Genomic DNA, 20,837 nt, shown 5'->3' on the forward strand with positions numbered 1-20,837 from the left:
AAAGTCATTCAACAACATTGGTATTTCCGAGGTATTTATCATCAGTAATCATGGCTGATTAAATATCCCAATTAACGAGAACAGGTGGGCAATCAGTTGCTGGAGTGGGCTGCTTAGAAATTAAATGTGTTTCTTTTGGAATTTCCTCTTTTTATTTATTTTAGTTTTTTTTTTTTACAACTAATAAAACCTCTTTTTTGTTTTTGTTTTTGTTTTTGTTTTCAAAGTGGCTCATTTGTTTCCAAGCTCATGGGGTAAAAAAAAACAAAAACAAAAAAACCAGAATGCACTGGCATTTCCCCCAGCCCAATGTCTAGACTTACTAAAACCTAAAGAAAGCTATCAGATTCCCATCACACCCCCTACACACACACTCACACACATTCTCACACACACACTCTCAAACATTCACACATACACTCACACACAGTCACACACACGGTCTCACACACAGTCACACACACGGTCACACATACTCTCACATACACACTTGCACACTACTTGCACACACACTCTAACACACTCTTACACACTCACACATTCACACACAGTCACACAGTCTCACAGTCACACACACTCTCACATACACACACATACACACTCTAACACACACACTCACACACTCACACATAGTCACACATGGTCTCACAGTCACACACACTCTCTCTCACACACACACACAGAGTCAGTAGAAAGTATAAACTCTCAGTGCCTCCACAATTTCCATCAGGATCTTCAAAGCCCAACTCAAGTCAACCTAGTTAGGCATGTGTTTTGCATAGTTTGGGGCAGAAATTGTGGCTATTGTCCTTGTTATTGTGAAAAAGAGGCTTTTATGGTAGCAGACTGGCTAACAACTGGGAAAGTGTTAGGGAATAAAATATTAAGCCTATATTGTATTAATAATCCTACTTTAATTCTCCTAAGTTCCAGGCATAGCTTTTCCTAGGAATGGCTCACAAAAGTCATTCAGTATAACTGGAGGAAAACGTCATTTTCAGTGACTCACAATATAAATCACACTGCAGTTTACCTGTCTGGTTGACAGACTAAATCACATTTAAGTCATTTGTGTTTCCTTTTTTGTTGGCCATCCACCCCCAGTTCCCAGCGAGTCTTGGGCTCTCCTCCCACGACATCATCACTTTTCTCGAGCTGTTCTACTTGGTGGGATTTCTTCTTTAACATTTGTGCCCACATGACATTTACAGCCCTCTGTCTTCCTGAGGTCCCCTGGGGAAAGTTGCGTTTATGGCAGTAGTTAAGCTAGGGTCCTTCTTTTATGGGTCTATTTGCAAACAGAGACTTTCAAATAGATTCTTTTTAAACCATAGGATCCTATTTAACTTCTCCTCTTGGTAATATTGTCCTAGAAAATAAATACAGGGGAAGGCATCATTTGCTCTCTTGTTTCTAATTCTTCATTTGCATTCCCAAATATGAATTTGCCTTGACAGAATCATCTGATGCCAGAAAAAGGAAAAAAAAAAAAAAGAAACTAAAACATAACAACAACAACAACAACAACAACGAAGAGGAGGTAACAAGAAAACAAGAAGCCTTGAGAGTCCAGGAGGCCTGGCGGCCCAGTCCCCAGCCTCAGCCAGCCAGCCTCAGTGAGCCCGGGGGAGGTGTGAGAAAATGGTGTGCAGCCCGCTGGGACCCTGGACCCATCTGGATCTTCTCATATCCGAAGCAACTCAGGCCCCAAGCCACCCAAACGTGTGCGCTCTCACTGTGTTTCTGCTTCATTACGCTTTGAAATGAAATAAGGACACAGCTGTACCTCAATTTAAATCAGTGATTGCTCTTCTCTCTGACTCTCTACGGTACCCGCACTCTGTGACAATCAAGCTGTTCCCCACAGAATGAATCCTCGCTGCTTTTCTATTCTAAACTGAGCCTGCCTTAGATTAAGACTCAGGCATTCAGGCAATCACCACCGAGGCTGGCCAGGGGTTGTTGCTGGTCTCTCGCCACCATTCAAATACACATTTTGACCCATGAGTCAGCTGACCTTCTCAAGTGGCTGATCTATGATTCATGTTGGACTAATCATTAAGCATCATACCTGCAATCTGAATGGACTGCAAATTTGCTATTACAGGACTAAAAGGAACCAAGAGGGCGTGAGCAAATGGCTGGAAGAGTTAGCACCAGAACCGGAGTGGCTTAACCCTTCGTGTGCCTTCGTGTTTCCATGCTTCTCACTTTCCATTAAAATTTGGGGATATATACAGACCCAGGCATGTTGACCGACCGCCATGCAGTTTGCCGGATTCCAATACCGTAGTTCCTAAGATATGACAGCCATCAGCAAGCGGGGTGGGAGAACCCGCACAGGAACTACTTACTCCCTAGTGTAGATTTTGATTCGAGATTTAATCCTCTCACACATTCGCGTGAGGCCAGGGAGAGAGGGTCCCAAATAAAGACACTGATAAAGACAGATTTTAAATATGGCCACGTTCCTATGAATGGCATGGCAGAGAAAATGAGAGACGCAGAGAGAGCGGTACGGGAGGGGGGGGTGCGGAAAGCACATTAGGAAGGAGGGAAGGAGTGTTGGAGGGAGGAAAACGAGGAGGGGTGGTGACAGATTTAAAAGGTTTCTGATTGAAGAGGAGTGCTAGAAAAAGAAAGAAGCTAAGTTACGTGGATCAACATGAAAAAAGTCTGGTGGGGAGGTAGGCTCCTCAGAATATGCTGGATTCTCCTTAGAAGCCAGCTTGTTCCACCCAGGCAAGTCCTTCCTTTCAAATCGAGGGACAATTCTCAGGAGAAGGAAGCAATGAAGAGCCTGAGTATTGGTTGAGTTTATTACAAGTTAGTAAAGAAAATTCAGAAGGGTATGAGTTCATCCTGGCAAAGGAAATGTTTTACTTTTGAGTGAAAAATATGCCTATTCGAGAATGAATTCAGTTGTATGACTATATGTGTTGATAAAATTTACACCTAAAGGGCCAGTCTAAGGCTAGACAGATGGCTCAGTGGTTAAGAGCCCATTCTACTCTTGCAGAAGATCAGGGTTTGGTTCCCAGCACCCACATCAGACAGCTCACAACCATCTATAAACCCAGCTCCAGAGAACCTGACCTCCATGGGCACCTGTACACATGTGATGCTTATAAATTCACACAGGCACACATACATCTAAAAAATAATGAATTAGGGGTTAGCAAGGTGTCTCAGAGGTTAAGAGCACTCGTTACTCTTCAGAAATTTTGAAGTTAAGACCACTGGCTGCTCTTCAGAGGCTTTGCATTCAATTCCCAGCAACCCATGGTGGCTCAGAACCATCTATAATGAGATCTGGTGCCCTCTTCTGGCCTTCAGGAGTACATGCAGAAGGAATACTACATAATAAATAAATCTTTCAAAAATGCAAAAGCACTAAAAATGATAATAATAAGTAATTAAATAATTGTGTTCAAGGGCCACTTACCTTAAGCTGAAGTTGCCCATTTTGGGGAAGTCTTTCAAATAAATAGTGGATCGTCTCCCTGGGTGAGTCTTTATCTATGGCTGAAAGAACAGCACTAGACAGAACACGAGTTTCACCTATGGTCATTGAGATTTCAGCCTTCCTGTAGAAAGGAAAATGCCTGTGTTGATATGAAAATGGAAGGCACAAGTTCAGCAGGGGACACTTATATTGGTTTTCACAGGTCCCACCTTCAAGAATTAAGAAATAATAATTAACATCCAAAGCATTGGAAACTGTGAGTCATATACCAAAGTCTGTGAAGGGGGTGTGAACCAGCAGCCATGACTAGGGTGCTAGGTGACAGATGCTTACAGGAGTAGAACTTTACAATTTTCCAAGTTATATGTAGTTTATATAATGATTTTGCTTCCAGCCTTTCATATAATGCTTGCAATGTCCATGAAGAAAGTAGGTCAGATACTATAGTTCTAACTAGACAGAACCCTACTGAAAGTGACTCATACAGTGTCCTAAAGCTCTTCCTGAATGCCCTCCTGACACTGATACTCTTTGGTTATCTGTGGTCCTCTAATGTCCCCTTCCCCTTCCCAGAAAGGCCCTGGCATGCGATCTTTACAGGTTCTTCTTCCTGAAGAAGTGGAACTACCAGGCCGGCTCCTGGCATCTGGACAGCAAACTGGAAGCACAAGCAGATGGAGTGGCGGGTGGCTGCAGCTTCCATGAAGAGCGACACCCAAGCGAGGAAGGGATTTCTAGCCACCAGTGTCCTAGCTCTCCACTGTGGTCATAGTGAGATCACATGTGACTACTGGCTGCCTCCACAGCTTTGGTTCTGGGACACAAGGGAGTGCTTGAAGTCCTTGGTCTTGGGACCAAGGACAGCAAGTCTCACCAAGTGATGTCAGCAGCCACCAGGTCTTCTGCAGAGAAGGCAACGTCTGACACTTCATTCCAGCGGCTCTTATTCAAAGAGGGATCCCTGCTAGCCCACGACTGGCAACTTCCTGGATCAGAGCGGGAGACTTCAGCCACCTCTCCAATGGAGAGTGTGAACCGCAGGATCCTAGAAGGCTGATGAGTCTGCTGACTGGTGCTTGTGGAGATTAGCAGTGCTTTTTTTTTAAGATGAAATAGCCGCATGTCACCACAAGGAAGATGAGGGTGGCAGGAAAAGGGTGTCAGCATTCCATGTCAGGGGTGACAAGTATCACAGTCTGAGGAAAGGACTGTGTTAGAGATAATTTATCTAGAAAGGATTCTGGAAGGAGAAAGATGGGAGCTAGTGAGAACGGAAAGGGAAAAGGTGCCAAGGGGTGTTGTTACTGCTGACAGCAGTTTAGACTCAATCCTAATAGACTCTTTTAATTTTAACTTTTGGTTTTTAAAGAAAGAGGACCCAACTAAGCTGTTCAGGATGTCTCTAACCATTAGATTCAAGACATCCTCTTGCCTCAGCCTCCCAAGTGGCAGATGCATACCACAGTGCCCAGCCAGAATCTTCTGAGGAACCATACAGAGCATGACCCGGATTAAGCTTCTGGAGGACAGGAAGGTGGGACATTTGTCTTATCTAGTATTTCCCATGGTTATCAACTCTCTGCTCCCATAGTTACTGACCGTCTGATCCCATGGATCTGCGTGAGTTGATGCGGCTTCCTAAGGAGGAAAGGGAGCCATAGACTGTGAGCCTCTGAAGTGGAACACTGACCTGAGCTGGGACTCGGGGACAGAAGCACCTACCACAGCATCTGAAGGAACCATCAAGGAAATGGGGACAAGTGCTGGCAAAGACCAAACTACTCTTGGCAGAAATGAACAGGGCGGGCATCAGATTGTCTTTGTGTTTCTGGAATAGTGACAACTGCTTGTAATGATGACTGTGTCCAGCCGCTCAAGCACTTTTACACATCGCCCTTGTAACAATCCTATGAAAAGATGCTCGCTAGCATCATCCCGGTCCACTGAGAGGGTAAGGGAGAGCCGGAAAGAAGTGAAGTGGCATGTTTAAGGTCACACCTCTGCTAAGTGGCTGTCTGAGTCACCCAGATTCAAGATTTCTTAACCACTGGGCTACAGAGGAAAAGGTGGAGATGAAACACAGGAGGAGACAGAGAATGAGAATGTTCTGGGAGGAAGAGTTCTACCGAACAACACAGATGGAAGAAAAAAGGGGAACCTCTGCTTCCCTCCCGGGGAGAAAAGGAAAGAGGAAGAGAAAGGGAAGGTTAAGTGATCAATGTCTGACGTGACAGACAGGCCAGCCAACCAGATCCGATCAATGCACTTCATGAACGTGTAATGAAATGTTGCACTGTGATCCATGAATGTGTTCAATAATTACACGATATTTTGGTTTTTTTTTACAAAGGAGGGATTCTGAAGCAGGGTTGAGATTTGGGGATTTTGTAGCTGTCGCTGTCGCTGGGGTTTAGCCATGAGTCTGTGGCTTTGCAATGGGCAGACTCCTTTACTTCTCTGGTCTTGGTCAGTGGGTGGCTGAGGAATTAATAAAATCAAGTATATGAAGGATTTAGTAAAGTGTCTGCCACCTAATAAGTACTTAATAACATCAGCTTTCATCTTGCTCCCTTCTTCGAGTGATGATGATAAAGAGGTTTGTAACAAAATAATATCCTCCCATCCCCACGGTCACGGGACTTCTCATAGAGTCAAGGCTAGATTCAAACTCACTGTGTCACCCTGGCTAGCCTTGAATTCATCCTGCTTCCTCCTGGGTTCTAGGATTACAGCGTCTTTCACATTTATACATGAATGCCAAACCAATCTGAGTTGTCAGTTCCAGGACTGAAAACCAATCTGAATTGCCAGTTCTAGCACTGAGATAAGGAAACAGACATTTCCTATATATTCTTAGTTGAACTGGTGTCTGAGAAGCAGCCTTCCAAAACATTACCATCTCCATTTTCCATAACACTTTCTACGGAGTGTTTGGCATGCAGAAGGACTGGTGAAGACCCGAGAGGGTGAGACAGGGACTTGTCTACTCTCTTTTCCCTACATAGTCCAGGAGACTTTGGGGGTTTAAAGGTTTCCAGGAAGGTGTTCCTAGCCTGATGAAACTCACCTAGTCTACTTAGTGCTTAATGGCTACACCATTAAATAATGGGGGTCTCAGCAGAGACCTCAAGAGCCATTCACAGTCTACAGCTAGCCCTAAAGGCCTGCTGGGCCTCCTGAAGATCTCTGCAGGCTCTGAACTGTGACACTTGACTACGGCAGAGGAAATTGCTGGCACTATAGAAACGCAACCCTATGCAAGGGAATTGCCAACAAGTTTACAGCTCAGAGCACTAGAATTCTAAGTAGCAGCATTTTGATATGAGATAGTGGAGTGTTGATCCACAAGGGATATAGTACAGGTTGATAGAGAAGTACCAAGATGATGAACCAAGTGGGACTGAACATTTTCCTCTATCACTCTTAGTTAAAAGTTTGATGAAATCTATTAAGAGGACTATTGGCAGTTAACATGGTCACCCTTCAGTTGAGTTATGAACTGCACTTGATGTGTGTGTGCACACGTGTGTGCGAGCATGCATGCACGCACACATGCATTTGAGTACTATATGTTCAGCTATTTTTATTTTTACAATTAACTTGAACTTTTAGAAGCTCAAATCATTTAAGGACTAACTGTTTAGGTCACGTTTCCTAGCATTTACACTGGAAATTCTTGATGCCTGAGTAGTAGGGCAGTTGTGGAAGATGGGCGCAGTGGAGGCCTTGCTTCTCCCCGTGTACCTAGTGCCACGGAACTCTGTGGAAATCTTTTTATTATTATTATTATTATTATTATTATTATTATTATTATTATTATTTGGTTTTTCAAGACAGGGTTTCTCTGTGTAGTTTTGCACCTTTCCTAGAACTCACTTTGTAGACCAGGCTGGCCTTGAACTCACAGAGATCCACCTGCCTCTGCCTCCCGAGTGCTGGGATTAAAGGCGTGTGCCACCACCACCCGGCTCTCTGTGGAAATCTGAAGTGAGACCTTCAGGCAGCTTACTTGCTCAGCGTTGGTTTCTCATCATTCACTGGGGTGATATTTACTGAAACGGTTTTAAGTATTTTATGTTTCCCATCGGACAACTGGATCACAAAGTTATCAGCAAGGCTCTCCGAGTCATCATGGATGTAGGCCAGCTTCATTCCTGGAAGAGAAAAAGGAGAGTCCTCCTTCTGGTTGAGCCATGCGAATGTCGCGGATACTCCTCTTTAACATCAGGCTTTGGTGTTCACACAGCTCACTCGTCAGTGCTTTACAGTGACACCAACTCTGTTTTGTGAAGTCATCCAGAACCCACTACACCCCCTTTTTTTAAAATAAGGAAACCCCAGAAACCATAGAAGAACAAAGGTGCTGGAATATTTAAACAAATCTGAGAAAACGAATTACGTGTGGAACATTAAATTGTGATCTATCCAGTCACCAAAGAGAATCCTAAATAGTTCAAAACTTCACTATAAAAACTGCCTTTAGCCATGCTTCTTTTAGCCCTACCCAGTGGTCCTTTGGATATTTAATTGAAAAAGAGATGTATGCAAAATGTTTGCTGACATATGACCATTAATGCCAAGAAATGAACAATGTTTAAAATAGGACACACCTATGAAACATTGCAGCATAGTACTTCCATACAGTAAAACACTGTCATTGCCAAAGTATTCCAGGTAGTATTTAGAATGTAAATAAAGTGATTATGAGTTACCTAATATGGCAAGGGTTTGGTAAATTCTGTATGTTTAGGGGTGGGGTGTTTGTGAGAATATATTCAAATTGTTTGGTTTTATTTTTAATATAGCCATAAATGAACCAAAAATAAAATGAAAGTAAAATCTAACTTTTGAAAATGTTATCAAAATATGTATTCATGTGAACAATTTTTATTTTTTTGTTTGAATTGACTATGCTATTTAAACTTACCCAATGTGTACATGACACTTACTTAATCTGATAACACTAACCAATACTATCACTTTTCAAAAAACTCTCCTGGGCCTTCAAATGGCTCAGTAAAGGTTCTTAGCTTCACACCTGAGTTTGAACCCCAGCATCCACATGGTGGAAAGAGTAAACCGAATCCCACAAGTTGTCTCCGACCACCACATGTCAGCACGGCACACAGAAACCCCACAATTCCCCTCAAATGCACAAAGTAAATAAATAAATGGAAAAAATTTAAGCTGTTTTTTTTCCCCTTTAGATAAACTCTCCTTATGTAGCCAAGGGTGGCCTTGAAAGCCTTGAGCTCCCCCTGCCTCAGCTCTTTAGGTGCTGGAATTACAGGTATGCATCACCTAACCCAGCTCAGAAAACAGAAATGAATGAATGATCAACAGAAATCAGACTTGCCTGAGAGTAGATTTCAAGCTATTATTACCTTTCTTTATGTTTGTGACAATATTATTTGCAGCACATGGGGACTGATTTGGTCCTATCAGCCTTGAAGTTCCAGGATTTATTTCTTTACAATTCACAAAAACTGAGACTATGAATTGGTTTTTCAGATTCAAACATGAGATGACATCTGCAACTACTACAGAATAATCTCTAGGAGAAAGAGACTACATTCTAACTAGAGAAATAAATATTTGAAAGACAGTAGGAGAAAAAAACCAAAAAGCACTAGGACGAGTCTGGAGAACAGGTAGGCTTCCTGTGAGAGGAGAGAGCTGCATTCTGAAGGTGCCATTTTGGCCAACCCAAGGTGAGGGAAGATCTTCCAGGTTGGGGAAATGAAATACACAGTGAAGGAAGGACTGTGGGATTAGGCACTAATTCTAGAACTGCATACTTGCTCAAATTTTTGAAAGTATTTTTATACATGGAAAATGGGATAAGGTCATTTAAAAAGTAATTAAAAAACAATTCAGGCTGCTCCAGTGTGTCATTTCCCTAAAGAACACATTATCTCCACAGAGACTAATGAGTAGTTATTATATGTGGATCTATATTTGTTTCAACTGTGGAAATTTTGGCAGACAAGCCTCTTGAAATTTAGCCCCATGATCTTAATCGTTTGAAAAGGAAATTTTAAATTATGATTAAAATTCTGTGTTAAAGTACCGATAATCACAAAGATAATTGTTAATGGTATTCTAAAAGTCAAAGAAAACATCACACTACATCTTCAACTGTCTACAATGTCTGGCTGAGGCTGTACGCCCCTCTTTAATCAAGAACCCATAACTCAGTCTGAAAAGATTAACAAGTAAAGCAATATTCTTTCTCTCTCCCATTTCTATGGTTTGCTATTACCTTAGTGGAGTGAAATGGTTTTCAAATGTATGTTTTAATAACAAAAGTTTGTAAGCATGAAACACACATGACATTTTGATATATGTTCAACTGTGGCATGCTTACATCACACTAATGTGCTTTACCTCACCTTGTTATTGTGTGCATGTGTGTACTCTTAGTAATGTCCAGCTACGCTACGTATTACTAACTCCAGTCACCACAGTGCATAAACAGATGGCTGAAACTTTGTCTTGTTACACTGAAATTTTGTACCTTTTGATCAACAGCTCATTTCCTCCCTCTCCCGCCAGCCTCTGGTATCCACCGATCTCATTTCTGTCTCTACTATTACAACTTTAGAGTCTACACATGGGTGGGCTAAGTCATTACATCATCAACAGCAGGTGCGTAGAAGTGGAATATAGCCTACCAGTCTTGAGAAGGTCCATGGAGAAGTTGTAAATTTCATGTTTCAGCTGCTTGATCTGAGGAGACTCTTTGCTGATCGCCACGTTGATGAGGAGGCCATGCTGGGGCTTGTGAGTGATGCTGAAGAGCAGGGGGTCCTTGGGAACATCCCTGTCGGCAGCAGTGATGACGGAAGAATCCAGCTCTATCATCTGACCCTCACACACCTGAGCAGGAGCAAGCCAACAGAGATAGCAGTATGAAATAGAACTTTTTCCCTATGTCTTTTGAAAAGCTGCTGGAAAAAAAATGCACCCCACTTATATGAAGATGTCCTATTTCAAATTTTCCATGACATTTTCAGATACTGGGTTCTAGAAAAAGAAATTTCCAGTTAACAGGAACGTAAAAAGAAATCTATTCATCTTCCTCAGATCTTTTCAAAAGATTCAAAGTCCTCATTAGTTCCATGCACAACATAGGATGATTGACAGAAACATCTCTGTGAAGGTCTTGGCGACAGGAGTTCACTTCCTGAAACTCACATGAGAGTGGAGAGGAATAAGTCCACAAAGCTGCCCTCCAGCCTAAACACTGGGCTATGGTATGCATGCCCCCTCATCATTCACATCTGTATTTGTGCACAAACAATCAAAAAACTGTTGTAAAATTAAGACGATTTATGCTGCTAATGATTCAAAGGTTGGTGCTGGGGGAAGCAAGCAAAAGTATGCTTACTCTCTGGAAGTCAGGAAAGGTCAGTGTAAAAGTGAATCTGGAGCTTTTTTTTTTTTTTTTTTTTTTGGTTTTTCGAGACAGGGTTTCTCTGTGTAGCTTTGTGCCTTTCCTGGAACTCGCTTTGTAGACCAGGCTGGCCTCAAACTCACAGAGATCCGCCTGCCTCTGCCTCCCGAGTGCTGGGATTAAAGGCGTGCGCCACCACCGCCCAGCTTAATCTGGAGTCTTTACTGCAGACACTAATTGGTTATTTAACTCACAAGCCCTTGATTCTACAACTTTTAGGTTTCTGTCTGCTTTGGAAGTAGCAAATATCTACTGCATACACCAGAGCAAATTTGGTGGTTCTTTTTTTAAAATTTTTTATTTTTTTAATTTCATACATTTATACAATGCATTTTGATCATATTCATCCATCACTACCCCTTCCTACTCCTCTTAGTGTCCCCATCTCCTTCCCAACCTCATGTCTGTTTTTATTGTCCAATATTTGGTATTTTACATTTTTATTATCATAGTAGATATTTTTATTTCAAGTGCTGGGGAGGCGGCTCAGCAGGTACAAGTTCTTACTGTGAAACTTCAAGGAGCTGAGTTCAACTCCCAATAAAAAGCTGGGTGTGGCTGTGAGAGCCCAGACAGCCTCAGTGCTAGGGAGGGCTGAGAAAGCAAGCTCTCTGGGTCTTGTTGGCTGCTAGCCTAGCTCCAGGTTCAGTGGGAAACCTTGTCTCAAGGGAATAAGGCAGATAGTGATAGAGTAGGATGCCAGACATCCTCCTTCTCCTACACACACACACACACACACACACACACACACACACACACACACCCCACAGTGAAGTGCTTATTGCCTCAAGAAAACTTTAGTTATATAGAACTCGGCCATTTTGCCTTTTTTTCTTTTCCTTTCTCAGAGAGAAGAGAAGACAAGGAAATTTTTGTTTTCTATTCTGAAAGACAGCAAGATTTAAGTAATAAAAGCACACAAATTCTATACCTGCTTCCTGGGGATCTGCAAGGCCACTTGCTACATTATGGAGGTAGTACAGGTATTCTCAAGAACCAAAGGCAGGAGGACTGGGAAGGCCTGTATACCAATAGTGTAGTCAGGGAAGGAGTACCAAGAGCCGCTGAACACCAAGAAACAGGCCAGCAGGCTATCTTCACAGCCGAGGGGATCACTTCGTGAGAGCCTATGCTTTCTTTCCAGCTCCCCGCACTGGCCCTGGAGGGGCTGTTCCTACAGGTGCACTGTGGTATTTGGACAAAAACAATGCTGCTCTTATCTGACCTTTTTTTTTCATTAAAAACCAAAAAAGCATCTTGGATTAATTCCTAATGAGAAACCTATTGAATCACTTTGGCCAGTGTCTCACTTTCCCCACCCTGAAGAATTTGAGTAAAGCAGTTTAAAAACATGCTATAATTCTCCATCTTTATAGAGTTTAACTATGAAGCCTTTTCCCCTTGACTGTGTGATAATGTATATCATTTATAACATGGTAAATTCATTCACAAGATTACCAGGGAATTTTCTAAAACAAAACCCAAAAAACTACAGGATTCTTTTTTTTGGAAATTGAATTGTTTCTTGACATTATGAGAATAAATAGTCTAAATGAATATACATAAAAAGCAGATATTTACCACTAAACAGGTTTGCAAAGGGTTACAATAAACTAAAACACTTTGATGGAATCCCAACTATCTGTACAATAAGGAAATTTTCCAACAGGAAGCCAAATGTGTTATATGAAGAAGAAAAAAATTCTTGAAGCTTAAAAGTTGTCTCTGCCAATGCTCAAGGGTCTGTGTCTGATTTGCATGTGTGAGGAAGCATGGGTGAAAGACATGATTACTTCCACAAAGGAATAAAGGACAATTTCCCAGAGGCCTAATTATTCCAGAAGCTCTTGCTCCAGGCAGATAAAGACAGTAGAAATAGGTGCAGAAGTGATCATTTATTGTTTTTTTTTTTCTTCACATAATCACTGAAGGGCTCTCCAGAGTAAACCTTGAGCCAAAAGAAGAGGGCAGGCAGGAGTTGGCTCTTAAATCTCATGCTGAGGTGACGCTCATGTGCTGTTAAGATTCAGTAGAAAATTAAAATCAAATAAAGACTTTCACATTTAGAATGTGATTATTTTTAGCAAAAAGAATGAGGAGAAATAATGGCTTTGGTCAACATTAGAAAAAAGATGACACATTAAATAGTACTGAAAACACTTGTTCACTAAGGACCTACTATGCTTGGCCAACTCAATCATCATAACAATCTCTTGAAGAAAATTACATATGTATTTTTGAAGATGTGGAAACAGAAGCTTGAAGAGAAATAACCTGCCCAAGATGCAGAAATTATTCAAAGCAATACACAAGTTCCTTTGAGGCCAAAGCCTGTGTGTGTTCATTCAACTTGCTAGTACATGTGTATGAGTTAAATAATCATACATAGACATGCAGGATATTTAAAAGGAACTACATATTGATAAGAAAAGATTTCACATATATACTTAAGTTTTGCTTTAGAAAGTAAAGCATAGAGTAGTGAGTATGATTCTCTCATTTGTAAGTAAAAACATACAGAAAAATTATAGTATACAGACATAATTCCGGCATGTCCATAAATCTCTTGGGTTACTTAGTTAACCTGTTTATGCCTCATTTCTTCAGTAATGAAATGGCAATTAAAAACACCATCACCCTAAAAGCCTATTGTGAGGATTAACTATGGATACACAGAAAGGACTTGAAACCTAAAGCTCAGTAGGTACTCTATTACACACACACATACACACACACACACACACACACACACACACACACACACGCACACACACACACACCTTTACCATTACCGTTATTACTAGGTTAATAGTTCACAGTGATTAGTTATATGGCTAAGATTCTGCTTTCCTCACTCTTCACCAGATTAACATATTAGGTGCACCTGGACCAACATACAGCAGTTGTTTAAGCAAAAACAAAAATCAGAAAGAGATAAGAAAAAAAGGAACATTCTGGTATGCTTCTTACAGTGATATTCTGTACCACAAAGTCAGGAGCTTCATCATTTGTGGGGTTGATGATAACATGAAATGTCGTCTCTAAGGAGCGTCGCTTCCCATCTGTGGCATACACCATGAACTGGTCGGCAGTTGGTTCCACCCTCAGGTGCCTGGACTGCACGTAGTTAATGTGCAAAGTCTTCATGTCTCTCCACTGGAACGAAGCTAGCACACACCAAGACAGAACAGGGAAATGATAAACAGCACTACCCAGGAATCTTCAGTCTTCAACAGCTGCTTCTCTGGAAAGCAGATAGGCAATTATAGTGGGGACTGGTGTGATGCCCACCAGCCATCAACAGACAGGCAGGTACCACAGATCTGAAAGAAGGATGCAAATCTGCCTGAAGGACGAAATTGTGATGACCACTGATCAGGATGCAGGGGACTTCATGATCACTCTCCAGACACCTGAATTGAAAGTCACGACTGCCCTCGGCTAAACTGTCCTTCTGACATGCGGCTCTTCTCATACTGGGTTGAGAAGGTGCCACTTCCTTGACACAAAGGCAAAATGAGTGGAGATCCATGTCTATGTAACAGACACCAAGAAACTCACTGCACTGAGGAGAATTAGTTGACTTGATGGTCAGCTAGCCTTAAATCAGAAGAGGAAAATTGCCATAGGGTGTGAATTAAATCAAAAGAAAAGCTACATGACCTTTAACTTGATTAATCTTAAATCTCATCTCGCTCACATTTAAAAATAGAAATGTCTTTAAAGGAGCTTGAAAAATAACTTACTTAAAAAGTATTATCATCAGAAGATTTCAGTTTTGCTTTTTGTTTATTTTGTTTTATTAAGGGCTATTCTGGTTGCTGAGAAACATTTGCTTTCCAAATTAAACTGGGCAGTGAAAACACACGCCTTTAATCCCAGCACTTGGGAGGCAGAGGCAGGAGGATCTCCAAGTTCAAGGCTAGCCTGGTCTACAAAGTGGTTTCTAGGACAGCAAATTCCAAGAGCATTCATAAATATGCTTATTTTTTCTGTGAGACAGAACATATACATAATGCCTACTTTAGAGATGATTTTCTGGAAAACGAGTAAGGTTAAATGTGTATAAATGGTCTCTGTGGTAAACACTACTCAGAGACACCCTGTCTCGGAAAACATAAAAACAAAAACCAACAACAAAAGATTGATGAAATGTTCTACTTGAACATTTCAGGTTTTCTCTTTCAGTACCATTCATAGCATATTTCTTAGTATTTTCCAGGAATATCTATTAAAAATGCCAAAAGACTGTGAGAATAAGACCCTGTGGTTCCCGCTAGATTAATTCTATCACAGGACTGTGTTGCCAGGAGGACCTTGGAAAAAGGAAGTTCTTCAATGTTTATTCATATACTTATCATAAGTGAAGTTTCCACTTAGTTCAGTTGTTAATGCTGATGCAGAAGAAAAGCTAAGGTGAAAGTTAAAATGAAAAACAATTAAGATTCAACATATCAGCTAGAATTATAATAATAATCTCTTGAATGCATATGGTGTCTTGAACGTATTTGAATCCTTGCCCATTTCCTAAGCTTGGCCCAGCTAGTCACATCCATGAACCCTAGCAAGACATTGCGGGCCAGGTGACAAGGACTTACCTATGCTTATGCCCATGTTACTTTTCTCAAAACCTGCAGAAGGGAGTGTGTTTTCAAGATAGCCGAACTGGGGAGGAGAAACCAAAACAAATTCTAAGTCATCCGGGGCGGTGTCTGGGTCAGTGGCAGTCAAATGATGAGTGGTAAGGGCTGCCGAGAAGCCTTCATCCACCACGAACGTCCTACCTGCGTACCAAGAACAATAGTCACAGCCAGTGAGATGGCTCAGTGGGTAAAGGCACCTGCTGCCGGGCCTGATGACCTGAGTTCAATCCCCAGAACACACACTCGCAAAACAAGAAAATGAACATGTAATAAAATGTAAAAACACACACTTCTGTCAGCCTGAACTCCTCCATCAGAAGAATGAGAACTAAAGGCAGTGATTGCAGTCCCAGCTAGAGCGGCCTCCCACGGGCAAACATGCTTCCATGGGAGACGCTCATTTTCTTGGGCATAAATTCTCTTTGCAGTAAAAAATTCAGGGGTAATGAGTGGGATTTAATTTGACTTATGGAATTGTATACTTCTTTCTTATACAAGCCAGCCAGATGATAATGGAAAGGCGGCGGCAGCAATGCTGAACGCTCTGCTACAGCCCTCCAGTCATTCTCAAGGAACTCTGATTTCCCTTGTGTCTCGATAGAAGTGACAAATGAAAATAAGAATTGCCAAACTGTTTTAATGATAAGCCACTAAATGGAGTTTATGTACTCCTCAAGATCAGTCGTTACCACTGTTTGTCAGAGTGCTAATTGCCGGAGAGCGATTATGAATTGCTCATAACGAACATTTTTTCATGCCTTGGTGCTTAATTATTCTGCTGGGATAATGCTTCCTTTCCAGAACATTGCTTGGGAGATAGTTAGCAAATTACAAGTGCGTTCATACATATGCTTATTTTTTCTGTGAGACAGGACATATACATAATGCCTACGAAGAGATGACTTTCTGGAAAACACGTAAGGTTAAATGTATATAAATGGTCTCTGTGGTAAATGCATTCTGTTCTAATAGAAATTATTATGGATAAAATAAATTATTCTCTCTCCAGCTGGCAGTGCTATTTTCCCATGTGAAATAAACCAGTATATTTGAGGATCTCAACATCCTTGTTGTAACATGTAACACAAAGATACAAATGCTGTTGTATTCTCTCTATTAATGGAAATACATAAATTTTTAAGCAAGTAAATTCTTTTGCCTTGTGATTGTTTTTATTACAGATTTTGGATTTATTACATATTTCTGTTGAGATCATTCCTGGGTGACAACTGCATTTGGTGGTGTTCTAATCTAATAGAATTATTTCACTGAACCTTGGGTACGACACTAAGACATTTATACTCATAGGAACAACACCGTCACCTATTATAATTGAAGGTGGCTGGTTGTCGACTGGATGCACTGTGATGTTGAGCTCATACATGGGAAAGGACTCATGAAGAGGAACAGATGGATCGGGTCCATTGTAGCAACAGCCATTCACTGAAGGGCCGGCTTCATCATCCGAAACCACCAATATAACGGTGTCAAAACAAGGCGCTGGGCCAACCTCACCACCTGGAAAACAAAACAGCAAGATCAGCTCCACTCACACCTTTTCTGCCTGCATTGAGTGGAAGGGAAAGGAATTATGGGGATAAAATTCGAAACTCAATTTTATCACTATAAAATTAAATATAGTCAGGAAAATAATACAAAAATATTTGTCCATCTGTTGCCTCTTGTGAAATCCCTGCCAGCCACAGACCACCACATGGAGGAGTAAAGCAAGTTCCTAAATGAGCAAGGGGCAGGCACAGAGCTTGACCAGGGATCCTTTCATCCTTCCCTCCCAACCCTTGGATGTTAGCAACAAGCTCAGGGAGAGGCAGAAGGTACCCTTGACCTCTTGATAATTATCTCTCCAAGTGCATTGACCACCGGAAATGAACAAGCACCAACCACAGCAGTCATGAGACACAGAGGACGCTGGGTAAGTGTAAAGAAAGGTAATCCACGTTCTGGTCATTTCTTTTTTCTTTTTTTTTTTTTTTTTTTTTGGTTTTTCGTTCGAGACAGGGTTTTTCTGTGTAGCTTTGCACCTTTCCTGGCACTCACTTTGTAGACCAGGCTGGCCTCAAACTCACAGAGATCTGCCTGCCTCTGCCTCCTGAGTGCTGGGATTAAAGGCATGCGCCACCACCGCCCGGCGTCTGGTCATTTCTTTCTGTGTTTCTTTTAGTACACACTAGTGATCACTCATCAGCCAACAGGACAATCTATACTAGCCAATCACTCATCAGCCAACAGGACAATCTATACTAGCCAATCACTCATCAGCCAACAGGACAATCTATACTAGCGATCACTCATCAGCCAACAGCACACTCTGTGCTCTCCAGGCAACAGAAAAGCCCTGAATGTGGGCTCTCAGCAATTCTTAAATAGCCAAAAAGAAAAACAATGCTGGGAGCTCTGAAAAAAGGGAAGGGAAAGCTGGGGAGGGGAAGGGGAGGGGAAGAGGGAGGGGAGGAGAAGGGGGAGAGAAAGAACAAGAAGATCAGTGACATCATCTCTTCTCACGAGATACACTGGCCAAATCTAGAGTACTGAATCTAGAGTGCTGAGCTTAGTGTGATTTTCCTAAAAACAAAAACAAAACAAAAAAAACACCAAGGAAAATTCAGAGATTCAGAGATGATATCGCTTGAACAAGAAAATGATTAAAGGCTCAAAAACTAGAAAATCCAAGTTGAAGTTTAGACAGTTCAATAGAAACCATTTGTTTGATAGCTGCTGGGAGAGGAAGGGTCAGTTTTCTTTAAAAGTATGACCGAAGAGGGTCCAGGGCAGGTGCCACACCCGGAGTATTTGGACAGCACAAATGGGATTTGGTGAGTTTAGATGGGTAGATAGATATAGGTAGATGACATGGGTAAAACTGAAGAACACTATGTAAAGTGAAACAAGCCAGATGTGGAAAGCAGTTTTTGTTGTGCAAAAATGGAATGTGGACAGTAGCGAGAGGAGAAGAGAAAGAAAAACAGAGAGACTTTAACAGCCAGAGAAGTGTGCTGGGGCAGGAGTGGGGAGAAGGGTGAGAGAAGGATCCTTTGTGAAAGAGGATAAAGGGATATGATAAATGCATGATTATAATACAATTACATCATTTTCTCCTTCCCTTCCCTTGATCCAAAACCTCCTATATACCCTTCCTTGCTCTATTTCAAATTCATAACTTCTTTTCTCATTAATTGTGTGTGTTCCTAAATACATATATACAATCTGCTCAGTCTGTATATTACTTGTATGTATATTTTTTTTCAGAGCTGACTATTTGATATTGTATAACCAATTGGTGTGCTCGTCCCTGGGGAAGAACATTTCTCCCACTCAGCATTCCTTAGCTGTCTGTAGTACTTTGTCTAGAGTTCAGGCCTCATGAGCTTTCTCCTTTCCAAGTTAGCATGTCTACTGGCATTGTCCTTGTTCAGGTCAAGTTTAGGTAGGCATGTGGATGAAACCCCATAGGCATAGCTTCTCTAACATTTCACAGCATACTCACTGATTTCCAGCTGCTATAATCTTCCAGCTCCCTCTTCCACAATAATCCCTGAACCTTAGGTGCCTGAGTTGTGTTGTAGATGTATTGGTTAGGACCGGACTCTACAACTCAGCATTTTGACTGATTATAGTTTTCTGTAATTGCCTCCATCTCTTACAAAGAGAAGTCTCCTCAATGAGAAGCCAGGGCTGCACTTAGCTGTGGCCATAGGACAAATGTTTAGATTGTCGTTAGGGGTTGTGCTGTTTTAATGAAGTTGTGGTTGTAAGCTCTCCTCTATGATCCATGACTTCACTAGTCATAAGTAGTGGGCTGGGTCTCCAGTACCAGGCATGGTTTCCCTCTTGTTGAGCAGGTCTTAAGTCCGATTAGAGAGCTGTTGGTTCCCACCAAAGTACACATGCCACTACTACACCCTACGGGTTATCACGTCATGCTGGTCATTGTTCTAGTTTACAGGACTCACAGTTGTTGATTACTTCCCTCCTTTGGAAGTGGGCCTCCTATGACACCTTCAGGGCCTCTGAGAGGAGGCTTTCAGTTCAGCTCCAGTTCACGGGCCTCTGGGTCCTGTGTCTGAAGTACATGGTGTCTTCAGCAATGGGAACTTACCTTCTACCTCCAAGGGTGAACAATTCCCCCATAGACATGCCTGCAGGCCAACCCAGTATAGATAATTCCTCACAGAGACTCTTTTCCCAGGTTGTGTTAAGTTGATAATTAAAACTAATGAGTACGGGTGATAAAATTAATCAGAAGACTGAAGCAAGGGTTGGAACAGATAAGTCACTGAGACATTGGGTCTTTAGTGCTAAATGGATGCCAGTAGAGTAAAGGAGTGAACATTCTCCAGAAATATAACATTCAAAACATCCTTTGAGTCTATTATTCCTGTTAATAGAATATAACTAAAACATGTATGTGAAATCATTTCCCCCAGGGTCCTTCTAAGCCTTACTAATTAACAGTTCCTTAAGGCCATCACACTAGAAGAGATTTAGATGTTTGCAAATCTGCCTTTTAGGATTTGGAAGGCAGTGTAAGAGAACATGACTCATCTTACCATAAGTACCTGAGCTTCATGAGCCTGCTAAAGATGTTGGAATTATTCAATAAGCAACCATTGGTCTTTGAGTCCCTTTCCTGTAAGACTATTGGTGACCTACAAAGGCGGGGGGGGGGGATGGGGATGGGGACATAAGCCTCAGGCCAGCCTGGGTCACACAGCAAATATGTCTATGTTTTACCATGTCCTTAAAATCTGAGTGAGGCTGACCTCAGAAGTAATGGACTAATATCAATGGTGGAAGACATTTTAAGACTGCATAACATTCAGGCTGTGGCATGACTTTTACTAGCTGATTTTACCCAGGTTTACAACGAGAATTAGGAGTAAAAAGTAGAGGAGGAAGATGTAAAATGTGTAGTTTGCCAAGGAAAAGAACATGCTGTACGCTGTGCACAAAGTTAAGTGTGGGTAAGTGGCTGCCGTTGTTAAAAAGTAGCAGCATACTTTGATGAGGAAGCCAGGAACATGGCTAGAGGACATCACATTTCAGGAAGCAATAAGACCTCATGGATGAGATGATCCAGAGCATAAAACAGCAAGCTCATTTGAAAGACTTTTCTTTAAAAAGAGAGAAGCATGGGAGTGCCATGCTTGAGCGGGACTGTCAAGGAAGAGGCTTTCGGAGACTGCCGCACAGACATTCAGGCTGCTGTCATCATGGTCCAGGACCGTTAGGTTACTTCTTAAGATGGTAGCAA

General features: G+C 41.7%; 1 protein-coding gene across 1 annotated transcript in view; it reads right to left on the reverse strand.

Moving 5' to 3' along the window:
* Nucleotides 1–20,837, reverse strand: part of Frem1 (FRAS1 related extracellular matrix 1) — a 120,644-nt gene that overhangs the window by 58,475 nt on the left and 41,332 nt on the right. The window contains exons 16-21 of the mRNA XM_059255951.1: nucleotides 16,889–17,083; nucleotides 15,521–15,706; nucleotides 13,893–14,089; nucleotides 10,141–10,345; nucleotides 7,476–7,620; nucleotides 3,446–3,587 (exon numbers count right to left, since the gene is read on the reverse strand). Coding sequence (XP_059111934.1) covers nucleotides 3,446–3,587; nucleotides 7,476–7,620; nucleotides 10,141–10,345; nucleotides 13,893–14,089; nucleotides 15,521–15,706; nucleotides 16,889–17,083 — 1,070 coding nt within the window. The remainder of the gene's footprint in view (nucleotides 1–3,445; nucleotides 3,588–7,475; nucleotides 7,621–10,140; nucleotides 10,346–13,892; nucleotides 14,090–15,520; nucleotides 15,707–16,888; nucleotides 17,084–20,837) is intronic.

Source organism: Peromyscus eremicus, chromosome 2 (assembly GCF_949786415.1).
Source record: "Peromyscus eremicus chromosome 2, PerEre_H2_v1, whole genome shotgun sequence".
In the NCBI taxonomy this organism is placed as follows: domain Eukaryota; kingdom Metazoa; phylum Chordata; class Mammalia; order Rodentia; family Cricetidae; genus Peromyscus; species Peromyscus eremicus.